This window comes from Numenius arquata, chromosome 5 (assembly GCF_964106895.1).
Source record: "Numenius arquata chromosome 5, bNumArq3.hap1.1, whole genome shotgun sequence".
Taxonomy (NCBI): domain Eukaryota; kingdom Metazoa; phylum Chordata; class Aves; order Charadriiformes; family Scolopacidae; genus Numenius; species Numenius arquata.
The window spans coordinates 51,479,859-51,493,313 of NC_133580.1; the positions used below are offsets into that span (position 1 = coordinate 51,479,859).

General features: G+C 43.2%; 1 protein-coding gene across 2 annotated transcripts in view; it reads left to right on the forward strand.

Moving 5' to 3' along the window:
* The window catches only part of REEP1 (receptor accessory protein 1), a 69,490-nt gene that overhangs the window by 17,118 nt on the left and 38,917 nt on the right, over positions 1 to 13,455 (forward strand). For both annotated transcript variants that reach the window (XM_074147024.1, XM_074147025.1), the window contains exons 2-3: positions 9,641 to 9,713; positions 11,851 to 11,927. In XM_074147024.1, the coding sequence (XP_074003125.1) occupies positions 9,641 to 9,713; positions 11,851 to 11,927 (150 nt within the window). The remainder of the gene's footprint in view (positions 1 to 9,640; positions 9,714 to 11,850; positions 11,928 to 13,455) is intronic.

The following is a 13,455-nucleotide window of genomic DNA, read 5'->3' on the forward strand; positions in this document are numbered from 1 at the left end:
CCAGAAGCTCTGATTATTCGTTAGTGATCTGTGGCTTCAGTACAGAGGCTTGCTTCCTTCTGATTTCCTTTCCTTTATGTCTAGGTTAGACTGGAGGCTGGTCTATATCAGTTTAGCTCCAGCTGGAGATCTCTCTCTCTCCTTGTTTATCTCAGTTGTACCATGCATTTCATTAAGATGCTGTTATTAGCTGTATAAAATGGAGGGATTAAAAAGGATGAATGAAATGAGAAAAGACCCTGGAGGAAAGAACTCTATTAAATTCACAATAGAAATCCTCGTCAAATGCATATGAGAAAAGACTACAAGTCTGTCTTTTTTAAGCTGTGTGACAGTGTCTCATTTTCATTTCTTTCCCTTTTAAAAAAAAATTGTGCAGGTTCTAGTACAAAAAGCAGGTGTCCAGCCCCTCCCTAAAATGTTGTCACAGTACCCAGAAGAAATACCGATCTGTGTCTGTGGGCCATAAAGAGAAATGTGGTTTGCATGGCCCGTGAACTCCCTGCAATGTCACAGCTGTTATATATAGCATGTGGCATTCTGATACCCTTACTAACGAAAGCATTAAGATGGTCTCAATATTCTGAAATTACCTGTAGAATCATCTTACCTTAGTTTTCCTACACCCTTACTTTAAAACTGGAGTTGAAAGCGGGGTACTGTTCATGCCTCTGACATGAACTTCCTGTATAATTTCAAGTGGGTCTCACTGTCCGTATTTAAAATAGACATAAATAAACCACTAATGAAATAGAAATAATTAGAAATCAATGGAAGTGCAATCAGCTTTGATACTCAAGTCACTAATATTTATACTGCACTTTGACATCCTTCTTTGAAATGTGTTATCAAAATGAGAAGAGATATTTTAAAGGGTGGGTGTGAGGGTTTTTAGGGTTTTGTTGTTGTTATTGTTGGGTTTTTTTATTTATTTAACTAGGAGTTAGATACCAGCTTTGGAACATGTTGTTCATGACTGAGTTGAGCTCCACGTGTTTTCAGTGTGGCTGGTCCCTCCAAATGTTTGGTCTTCTAGTTTTTCTGGTAAATGTTCTAGAGTCCTTGGAGGTGTAAAAGTCAAGGTTGGTTACTGATGCAAGGGGTTATGCTGCTTATTTTTAGTTTATCGGCATATTTATAGAAATGTCCAGACAGTAGCAAGATTTTCTCCTCGGGCTGTTTTGCACCAAGCTGACCATGACCATACCTGATACCTGTTCCTATACCAAACTGCTCTCCTTGGCTAGTGTCGAGATCTAACCGGGCTTTCCTGTCCTCCTCCACGAACTTGTTGAGATCTCTGAGACCCTGTGCTACTCAGAGCAGCCTTGGGACAGCTCGATTAGCGTCCGTGGATTGAACCATTGGTAACCCATGGGAAGTTAATGTTTTTCATGGCTTTAGATGAATGTTGGGGCCACAGAGATCTTTTGGTTTGATTTTTAAATTACATCTGTGAGCTAAAATATTCCTTGCTCTTGGTTAAGCACTTCTAGCAATATTCTGTCCCTTGGAAGCCGAAGTAATGTTACTCTAAGGAGATCACATTGCAATTGATTTGGACGAGTTACAGTTTCATTTAATTTTGTTAGTCCTGTTTTCTGTCCCGTGAGTGCAACACTAAAAGTTTAAAGCTGTCTTTCAGTGAGGAATAGACAAACAGGGGCTTTTGCGTTTCTCATCGCCTCCTCGGCCAGCGGTAGCACTTATGGTTTGATGGTGAAAGACTTCCATGACCTGAACTGGGTTTTAGATACAGAATATAGGATTATGCTCAAAATTGGGATTTCTGTATGTGTTTATGCTTCCTAAAGGTTGATTCATATAGCATCAGTTAAAATAACTCCAAAATAATACCTGTAGCTTGATCTTTGTGGTTTTGTGTGAAAATATTGCAGAGCTCCTTTATTGATATGCAATCCATATTTTATACCTTTTTTAGCCTAGAAATTATTTTGTTAGGTTATATGTCTCTTTCTGTTCCTTTTTGTATCATGAGCCTACTATAAATCTGTAGGCTAACTCACAATACAGATTTTAAGCCATCTGTCATCTCTGGAATATAATGTCAGTGCTTCTAAAAAAGCCTTTTTCCACATAAACATCCCCCTCTCCAGAGTCAGGAAAAGCAGCCCTTCCCATTTAAAACATACCATTTAGTTTTTAAATTGCCATCTATTTTGTTTGGAAAAAGACGGAGCTCTCAAAGCAGGAACTATATGGCCAGTACTGGATAGAGAAAACATCAGGGGCACACAGATGCTAAGCCCTGCCTTTTTGGAGCAGTGAAGCTGGGTGAAGATCTGACCCGGTCACATAGCAGAGAATGTTTTCTTCTCTAAAAGGCACAGATTTTATTCCCCTCAGTATCACACTTTGATGAATTATTTCTTTTCCCCCGAAAGGGTCAGAACGAAGCGGTGGGCTGTGCCAGCGCTGGGAGAAAGCACAGTGCTGTGGACTGCTTTCTCCCGTGGTCCTGCTGAGCAGAAGCAGGGAGAGGGGAGGAGCAGCAACAGGGCAAATGCCTCCGATGAGGCCCAGGAAACACTATCTCTTGCAGGCAGCTGCTCAGAGCCTCATGGCGTGTGCCAGGCTGCCGTTCCTATCAACCAGCAGCTTCTCACCCATGGGTCGGGGCCCCACACCAGCCAGCCAGACTCTCCATGCAGACCCTTTCTTTAAAGCATTACCTTGGGTGCAAACAAATTCCCCTTTGCTCATCAGTAGCCCATCTCCACTGAAGGCAGCATGAAGTAGAACAGACCAGCTTAGTAAGCCATCTACCTGCAATATATTTGTTTCCTAAAATAGCTGCAGAACCATGGGGTATTTTTATAGCAGCTACACAGGCCTTTTCTGTTCTGAGGGACTGTAAAGAAAACTTCAAAGTATTAGCTTGTGTGTAAACTGATGCAATTCTGCCTGAGTTTGAAGACAGCCTGGAATAATAACCCTGGGAAGGATGAAGTACCTGCTTAATCTCAGTTGGGCTTTAAATATGAGTCAAGGGTGTCAGTGTAAATATCATCTCTGTGAGACCTGTCACTGCTGGTAGTTTTAGTAGGAACATCAGGTTTTCGTAGTCATCAGGTGCATTATCCTAATAATTCCAGTATTTTACAAAGTCTCTCCATCAGCAGTATTGCTATTTTAGCATTTCCATCTTCTGTCTATAATAAGAAGTGGGGAAAAAGAAATCATGTTTACCTTTTTTAGACAAGTCTGGATGTAGGATCTCAATGTGGGTAAATGTAATAGTTGTGTGATAGCTCCAGGCTGGCCAAGGCCACTTCCTCCACCCATCTTTCTCACCACGGCTCTTCACCTGTTTGTGCCTGGCCGTCTTCCAGCTCCCATGTGAGGAGTGCCCTGGCTGAGAGAAAAAAAAAACAAACCAACAACAACAAAAAAAGGTAGTGTCAACTGGAGAGAAGTACGTGTTGCTTTGGGAGGATCAAGTCTGCTTAAATTAGAAGCATCAAGGACAGCCCTTGCTCCTGCTATTCCTGCTGGAAGGACACTCAGGCATCCCTTTACCCCACAGCTGCACCAAGAGATGCATTTAGGTTTCTCCAGGTATTAGGTTACATTAACCAAGATGAAGTTTGCAGTTTGCTTCTCTAACAGCCTGGCTGAGAAGTCAGAGGTGGATCTGGATGGAAAGTGGAGTGTCTTTGTGTTAGATCCTGAGTTCTGAGCCTGCCCTCTGTTTCCTCGGTGCTGTGGCTGTGCACAGTGCTTCAGAACTGCTCATGAGGACAAGGTCTCAGCAGCCCTAGAGGGACATGCTGGATGACTGTTCAAGTGGAGCTTTACACCTTGTTAATACTGTGGAGGTGGTGCATGACTGGCTGCGGTGCACAACTGACCACGGTGCAGCTGCACAGCTGTCCTCGGCAGCACTGAACCAACCCTTCAATGTTTGATTCAGTTGCAAATGTAGTTTGAAGTGGGCCTGATCTGCCTCAGGGGTGTCAGGACCCAGTGCTGATTTTTTTGTCACTGAGGCACCATGTGCCTTTGGTATTCTTGGAGTGTATCGGGGTGTCAGGCTGGCATGGCCAGGTATCCACGTCTGGGGCCAGGGATGGCATCAGGTGTCACCCTGAGGGTGATCAGGCAAGTTCCTGGCTTTCTTGGGGCCACCACGCAGGACCAATTCTGCTGCAAAATGACCACAAAGAATCTGTAGGAGCCATCTCCCAGGGAATACCAGCTTGGAGCCGCCTCCTCTGCAGCTGGTGCTTCCTCCACCCCAGTGCCTTCTTGGATATCAGGCATTTGGCCTGTGCAGGGGCTCACATTAACCCTTTCCCTGACCTTATGCGTTGCTTATTTTCACATCCCCAGCTGTTGGATTTAAACTAGGAACCTTTGGTGCAAAGACAGTGCCATTTATTTTTAATCTGTGGCATTGTGTGAGCGTTAATTTGGGCAGATAATAGGGAACGTAAACCTATTGGCACCCTTATTGGCGGTCTCAGTGAGGAATGCTGGCATGGTGACAGCTCAGCTGCTGCTCCATGCGTAAGAAGCACGCACTAGCCAGTGAACATGTTGAGGAAATAGGAAATATTTCAGTGATTCCTAAATGTGTCCATCCCTGTGTTTGAGCAGAAGTTTGCCATCTTGGCTGCTGTGTGCTGATGATATGGAAACATTAGTTATTTCTGGGCAAAATAAGGGCTGTTCTATTTGTGTTGTAGAAGTACAATGTTCTAAATGTTTGGGCAGCTCAAACAGTGCTGGTGGCATGGTAACTAGATGAGAAAAACTTGGATGGCTTGGGATGTGGACAGCACCATTCAAGTATATTTGTAACAGTAGGTTACTATCCAGAAAATACCTGTGTGGTAAAAAATACTCAAGAGAATGGATATGCAGGCATTTCTGGAGGTAAGCTGAGTCCTGGCCAGTACTCCTGAGAATTGCTGAGAATCTTTCCACTTATTTCAGTGGCTGCTGTATGAAATGGGAGAGTTAATTTTACAGGTAAATGATGGTAAGACTGGGTCCCTGATGAGGAAAATAGCATCACCAAATCATCAGAACTCAAGACATCATGTGGCACCCTCTCAGGTCCCGGTACCAGCTCTGATGCTGATCTCCAGGCTAAAACCTGGATGCTATTGTCACATCTGGGTTAGCCTGTACTCTGTGATGGTCAGATCACTGTGCTAGCAGATCCAGAGAAGGAATAGAAGAATATAAGGCTGGCTATGATTGTAGTGGTAAGTAGAGACAGGAGGAGGTTTGGTGCACCTGCTCCCCTGGAATATGACAGATATTGCTAAAGAGGAGCCAACAGTTCAGTTTCTTTAATATTCCCCTGATAATCAGGAAACCCCACAATATGGGAAGCTTTGTCCTCTCCTGTCTCATTTAGTGGTAAACTTGAATAATGAAAACCAAAACCAAACCTCAAATCCTATGTAATGCAATTATATCAATAAATACAGTTATTCAGTTCAACAGATTAACTCCCGGTGATGGAGAGGGTTTTTCCCCTCCTTTTTGACTTTGTTCTTTTGATTCAGTTGAACATCCCCTTACACTGCATCAGGAGTAGAAGCAAATAACCTCGTTTATTTATCTTTGCTGCAAAAGAAACAATCACAGCATTTACAGTCGCTCCTATGGCTGTTTCCCAGTGTGCTTTCACACACTTTTGTTACCCTTCTCCTTTCCTCTTCTGCCTCCCCCATGTCCCTTTTGACAAAGAATGACCGGAAACGCACATAGCAGTCCAGATTGGGGATTGCTCCTGCTGATGTGCCTAATAGGATTATAAAATTTTTAGCATTAATCCTTATCCTATTTTTTAGGAAGACTAACCTTTTACTTAGGTTTTTGCCTCATGTTGCACAATTATTTGACTCTTCAGTGATTTCTTTACAGCTGCTGTTTTGTCGTTTTTCAAGGCAATTGTGAGTGATGTAGACCTCCAGCATGGAGCAGTGTAAGAATTGTTAGACTGTTGTGGTTATTTGTTTAGTGCTGCAAGTGAGCTTTTCCTAACTTGTTGATGAATGTCACTATTTCCTTGTCTTTCCCTATAACCTTGAGGGTATGTTTTTATTTTAGCCCAGACGTAGCAACTACTACATCAAGCTCTGGGAGTCCCTGGTTTGCTTCTGCCTTTGCACAGAAGGTAAAAGAGCCAAGGCTTTCCAGGGCACATAGCTCATTCAAAGGAGCTTTGAGAGATGGAAATGGGTGGGGAATGGGTTGACTCTGTATTTGTAGCCTGATTTCCTAAGGAAATGAGGCTTAAGCAGTCTGTTTTTCCACTGCTGCTAACTTTTGGATTTGCAAAGTGATTGTGGCCAAAATAGATGGGTCAGAGAGGTGTCAAATATTATGTTTCCACATTATTCATAAGAATTAGCTGCTGGATAGGAGATTGTCTCATAGCAGTGCCTGCCAGGAGGTAAAAGCTGCAGTGATAACTCCATAGGTAGGTTGTTAATTTGTCTTGCCTACTGATGGGCACCAGTCAGGCAGTCAATGCATGTACCACGGAAGGAATCACAGCACATGTGGTTTCCAGTTCAGCTGGCAGTTGTGGGAGGGATCTGAGGGTCTGTGCTGTGTTTTGAGGATGTGTGGAGGAAAGCTGAAGGTCCTGTGATGTGGTTCAGAGAACATCAGGTAGAACTGGAGTGTTGCAGAAGAAGATTAGAGAAATTAAGAGGAACTGGGGAATGTCATGGTTGGAATTTGTGTGGTTTGGGCTGCTACCTCTCAACCTGTGGGCTGTCATGACAACTGTCAGGGAACAGCTTGTTTTAGAGGCAATGGGCTGATATGCAATGGAGGAGCAAGGAGCACAGGAGCTCCAGGGTGTGGAAGACGATATGCAAGGAACAGCGGATTAAGAAGCTTGTGACACTACAGTTATTAAAGGAGATAAGGGACTGAAGTGGGGTGTGATAAAAGAACAAACCAACAGTAGGTAGGAGCAACAACATTTTTCAGGCCCTGGAAGGAAGGATAGGGATATTACTTCAGCTTGGTAGGCAGGAGTGACCTCTGTGTGTATAAGAGGTGGGGGGAAGAGGTTTAGACAAGGAATGACTTAGTGGCTTGTGCAGATGGACAAAGAATCAGCCTTGATTTTGTGTATAGTGTGCAGAAGGAGTGATTTGGCAACAGTTTGAGCATGGGGATGAAGGAAGTTGGGAATTAACGATAACTTTAATTGTACAGGAAGCTTTGATGAGGGGGAAGAGAGAAGTATTGTCTTCAGCAGGGGAGAGGAACTGAGGGAAGAGATAGAGGATTGACGTGTATGTTTGAATTAAATCAATTGTACTCAAGCCTAATCCAAAGCCCAGGGAAGACAGTAACCTCAGGAGAATTTTTGGAATATGCCCATGTGCAGGTATTTGTCTGCAAAACCCTGAATACGCTTTACAGAAATGCCTAAACGTCTTTTGTAGGGTGTATCCAGTGGCTAAGTGACTCTAAGCCACATAGTAAGCTACAGCAGTGACAAGACTGGGATCCAATATTCCTTAAAACAGTTTTCAGTCTGGTAAACCATAGCAGTACTAAATGTCCATATATGCACACAGCACGCTACGAGGCAATTCAGTGAAACTCTCAATCTCCAATTTAGGGAGAGCACATCACCTTATTAACTGTCCCTTGCTCTGCATATGCAAAATTATTGCACAATTTCATTCCCTTACAGGAATTTTTTCAAGTGTTTATTGTCTGCAACTAATTATTTTCTAGTGATCCTGTAAACTGTTTGCTTTTTCAGGATCCAGCTACTTTCTGTTACCATCACAAACTGAGGAAATGAATATAAATCATTAAGTGATTATTTGCAGGAAATAAAAGCGTGAGATGGCAGTCAGCCTGGGCCAAGAAGGAAGGACAGAAATGCGGTACTTTTTATAAGTAGGGCCAAAAATATTATTCATGTGCTCAGCTGTTAGTTTCTGAATATTGTGGAGCTTTCTTCCTTTTGTGAGCTCTACCTTCTTTGGATTAGGTCCTGCTGCCATTGAACTCAGAGGGAATATTTGGTATTAGCTTCAGTGAGAACAGGATCAAGCTATTGTCTGTGTGTTCTTCCTTGCCTTAACTGGTGTTGCTGTTTGTTAAGATACTGCAAAGGACAAAAATGTTGTTTCCCAGAATCTTTCTGAGCATTTGTATCTAATCCTTGCATATAGCACAGCCCCTGTGGGTGAAATAGGTTCAGAGCTGACTCTTTCCAGCAAAGCTTTTTGAAGCCAGTGTGAAGCCTCTGTAAAATACTGAACCTCCTCACTCAGTAGCTGTTTTTCTGAAGTCTGCATTGTGCTTCAGGTTTTGCTAAGCTATGCTACAGTAAGCATGATGAATAGCAGGCAAATTGTCTTCAGTCACTGCTTTGGAAATCAAGATGTGTGCTGGTTCACCCCCATTCTTTCACAAATACCTTCTTGAGCTACGGGAAGTATGATGGTGCACTGTATCCCAGAGTGTTAATTTTTAATGTCTTATGCATGTAATGGACTCAACTGTAATTATGAGTCCCACAGCACAGAATTGCTACTGTCAGGATGGAAAAGACGACTGTGGGTCCATGTGGCTCCACAATTAAGGATCGGAACATTGATCATTTCCATTCCCAAGAGCAGTGGAAACAGCTGGATGAATTTAAAGCAAAAGCTACAGTGGAAAGAGCAGTAGTTGAAAGCCAATAAACATTCCCCTGCAATCTATTAAATTCAGACTTTGCAGCATCATCCTACTGCATTGAATAAAACTCACTGAAACCTGGGCAGGGCAAAGTGGTTTTGACAAGCCTATGTGTATGTCCAGAATAATTGAAGCGAATAAGCAGCTAGGCAGTGATGCAGAGAGGAGTTAGTATAAAAAAATCTCAATGTTTTTTCCCAGTAGTGCTATTTTTAACTCATGGATCCTTATTTCTTTCTTACATGAAATCTTGAAGCTGACAGCAACCTTTTCAGACATGAAAATTAAAGGAAACTGTCTGAAAGAACAGTAGAGCTGGGATTTTTAGGCCTGATCCTGTTGGCATATCTTGGTGGGCAAATTCCTCCTACCTTGATGAGCCCAAACTGACTTTACTGAACAGTTCAGGGCTCTTCCCTTCAGCAGGTTTAATGTGGGATAAGGCCCAGCATTCACAACTTTGTCAGTAGAACTCCTCCAGCATTTCAGAGTACTGAGCAGAGGTGGAAGATATTTTAGACAAATGATTCTCATTTTGTCCTGCCTCTGAAAGCAAGACTCCTATATTTCTGGTGTCACAGTAGATGATTTTGAAATCAGATTTTTATTTTCCTTTTAAAAGTGTGGTGGTCTTTTTCGGTTTGTTTCGGTTTTGTTGGTTTCTTTTGTTTTGTTTATAATTCATAAGGTACAGCTATGGAAATGATTGCAAAAGGAAAGTCAATCCCTGATCTTCATTCATAACGCTGGCAATAGTTCCTGTGAATTCAGTGATGCAAAATCACTCCTGTACTATACTTAGTACGCTAAGCTTAAATCAAGTCCTAACGCTTTTTACTAGTGCAAGAAAGACATTTAACAGACAGGAAAAAAATAATCTTTCTCTGTGACAGGAAATCAATTTAATCCATTTGTTGTTTGTTTGTGTTTTTTTTTCCAGGCTTATATTTGGCACTCTTTACCCTGCATATTATTCTTACAAAGCCGTGAAATCAAAGGACATCAAAGAATATGTGAGTAATGAGGTTTGTGGCTGTGCTACAAGGTTTGTTTTCTAAGATTGCTCCTCACCACATTGTAAAGGTGTTGCCTGTATTCTGGGAATCCTTGTAAACCAGTGCAAGGGGAAGACTGACCTGAAGGTGGACTGGCTGATTGCTAGGCTCAAGTCTCAAACATGGGTTTGTGCTTCTGGCCCCTCTGCAGAGTTGATTTGCCCTTTGACAAATGTATGCTATTTCTCTGGTGGTGCGAGCTATACACAGCCAACTTAAAAGGTTTTTGGCATCCAGAGCTTTGTGTGTTTTCTTTTGTTTCTGAAAAGCAGCATAAATCAAAGCCTTTTCAAAAAGCCTTGAAGCTTTAACTGCTATTTCAAAACAAGGATCAGAGGAGGCAACTCAAAGCACGTACGACTGAATCCTCAGATAGAAATATCTTTCCTTGTGGAGCGACCTATTTACAGGCAGGTCTGGCAGCTGGGTGTGCTTTCTTGTCCTTTTGCTGAAAAATCTTCCCTAGACCCCGGTTTGTAAAGGCATATGGAGCCATCAGGGAAAGTGAAATGTGGGAGAATCAAAACCACTTTGATGCTGTTGGATTCCTGTAAGATTTGTAGTGCCCTCCCTGACCTGAGCTCTTAACTTCACTGAACCAGGATCAGCCTCCAGATCTTGACTCTTCAATCCTCTCAAGATCCTATGAATAACAAATCCATTTTCTCCTCTCAGTAACAGCATAGAGGGCTATCCCATTAAGTCCTTAGTGAAAGCTCAAACTGGGACTCACTGTGGTTGCTGAGATTTTTCTGTTCTGTCAGTCCCCTCCAGATAATGTTTTTGGATATTTTGAGAATCCTAGGTGTTACAGAACACATCAGATACTTGAGGCAAAAATGTCCCTGCAGCCTTTGCACAGCTTCTCAAGGTTTGTACACACTTTCCTTGGAGATGCTGAAGACATGCGTTAGCATCCCCAAGAACTGTCCGCCACTGAAACTTAACATTTCCATAGTCCCCTTCTGGGAATTGTTTTGTTGAAGGATTGAATTCCTGATGGAAATTCAATTGCGGAAGAGGAACTTGCATCAGACATAGATCAGCTGTTCCCACATTTGGGCCAAGACCTGTCTGCACTTAAAATTGTCTTTCAGTTTAGCACACCAGTTATCCAGTTGTGGAAATACATCCATTAGGGGTCTGATTTTTTTTTTTTTTTTTTAAAAGGGGAATAATTTACACTGATACAGCACAAACTCTTCCTGTACTAGTCAAAACTTATATCACTGTAGATTATTTTTATCTTGCTTGGTAATAGTCATTTTTATCAATGGTGTCTTAGGCTGATTCAAACCTATCCGCACCAGGTCTTGGTTTGTGTTTAAAAGTTTTGCTGTCAGTAATGTCTAACTGACAGAACTGTGCTGGCAGTGAGGTTTTGAGGGAGTTGCAGTTATGTAAAAACTCTGGCAGAAGCTGCCCTGGGAAGACAATGCTCTTGGGCGTTTGGCAGTGCCATTCCACAGCTGTAACACTAAATATAAATATACACATAAATATACATATAAATCCCAGCAGAGCAATTATACAGCTGAGTGACAGGTGCTCAGGGAATAATTGCAGTTCCTGCAGGGAGACAGAAAGAGACTACAGGTACTGTCCCCACTGCACTGGGGAGAAGGTGGAGGAAGCCATTTCAGAGCTGGTGAGATCCAGGTTTATTGCCACCTCTATCCTCCCTTCCCCAGAGCACCACCTGGTGTAAGTATCCCTCTTGTACTGCCTTATTTCCAGCCTTCACTTAGTCTATTGCAATTATCCCAGCCTTAGGTAATATGGTCCAGTTAGGGCTGTGGTCCTCTGCTGGCCAGTGGAGCTTCCTCTGTTGGGACAGTCAGGTTGCTCTTCGTTTCATGAGACTAGTCCTAAGGACCACAATCTTGTTCCCAAGGGCTTGTGTGGAAATCTGACATGTTACGTGCTGAGGTGGGGGGAGCTCTGGAATCTTCAAGTCCATAGGAACTGTTAAATATACCAGGGGAGGGGAAAGAACTTTTTTTTTCTGTGAGAGTTATTCTGTGCACTTGTGCCTGTAAGAGATGGTTCGAGGCTCTTGGGGAAAAATGAACCAGCTACTGTTTTTCTTTACCAGGTCAAATGGATGATGTACTGGATCATATTCGCGCTCTTCACGACAGCAGAGACATTCACGGATATCTTTCTTTGCTGGTGAGCACCAGATGGGAGAGGGTCTTTGGCATGAGATGGAAAGAAAATGGAAATGTTTACAAGGGGGAAAAAAAGGGCACAAAGATGTACTGCCTTCTGAACATGGAGCTAACAGCTTCAGGTGCATAGAGGTATTTTGTCTGGAGGAGACATACTCCCCTTCTCAGTGCTGTCATAGGAAAAGCAAGAAAGAAGATGGAACTGCTCAGTGATATCTCATTAGTGAGAAATCATTACAGGAGTTTCAGTCCCCTGCTTGTTAGAGAAAGGCACAGGTGATTGCCATGTTGGATGCTCGCAGAGATCATCAGGTACACAGCAGAAGTTTTAGCTGCAGGCATAGGCCTAGACTTACCTAGCTGTGTCTTACAGTAAATACACGGACTCTAGGTGTCAGGCAGAAGCAGCCCTGCAGCACAGGACTTTGTTTGTAAGTTGCTGCATGGGTGGTTGTTCCTGGGATGTTTTGTCAGGCCTGTTCCTGGTTAGGCTGGGTTCATGGTTTGTTGGAGGACAGTGACAATCCATACTGATGCGGGTGCTCTGGTGCCAGTGGAAGGATTCCTGGTGACCTCTGTCAGGACAAGAGCACATAAACACCCAATTATCAGATTCAGTTCCTTCAGTATGGTTGCTCAAGTTTGGAAATATTTGTTGCTTGGTTGCCCTTTGTAGTAAGGCTTTTTTACTGGAAACCAGTGAGATCAGGAGACTTCAGGATGAAAATTTAACTGTAGTGCATGGCCCTCACCTAAAGCCTGTTCCGGCGTAGCACTGCATGCTTCTAGCGAGTACTCCAGACAAAGGGAATTGGGGGTACTTGGCAACATGTCAGATGTGTTGAAAAGGAGATAAAAGAAGTTATTGTCTCTCTGTGTAATTTGCATGCAGATCTACTTCCACTGTGTTCATCTGGAGCTTTGTTTTTTTGGAGGATGTATTATGTGGGTCTCTCGGGAGCAATGACAGAGGGCTTGTCCAGCTTGTGAAATCAAGTGTGCTGTAGAGATCCTCAATGAGGTGGAAGACCAACCGGGCAAATCCATGCTTGGAGTAAAGCATCGCAGAGGCCCATTGGGTCAGACCTGGCTGCTGTATAGCCCAGCTGGCTCGGTGACAGTGCTGTGCTAGCACAGAAGTAGTCTGTCTGGGTCCAGCTGGGCTGGTGCACAGCCATCACAGGGTCTCTGCTGCTCTTGCTTGCCCTTGCCTACAAAGGGTAGCGTTGGTTTGTCACACTGCTGGCAGCAACATGCCTGCCCACATGAGGATGCTGCTAGCTGGCCAGCCTTGAGCTCTAGACTTTGTCCTTCAGAAAAGAGCCTGGATAATCTAATCTCAAGACAACCCTGGCTTGTTACAGTTAAAGCATGTCCTGTTGTTAGTTATTTGCAGTGCTACCTGAAAGCCTAAGTGTGGATCTGCACCTTTATGTTGCACGTTGCTTGGACAACAAAGGTTCTTGTATTTCAGTTTTGGTCAGATAAATGTTATCTTAAAAGGCGGAGAGATGAAAGGTGCATAAATA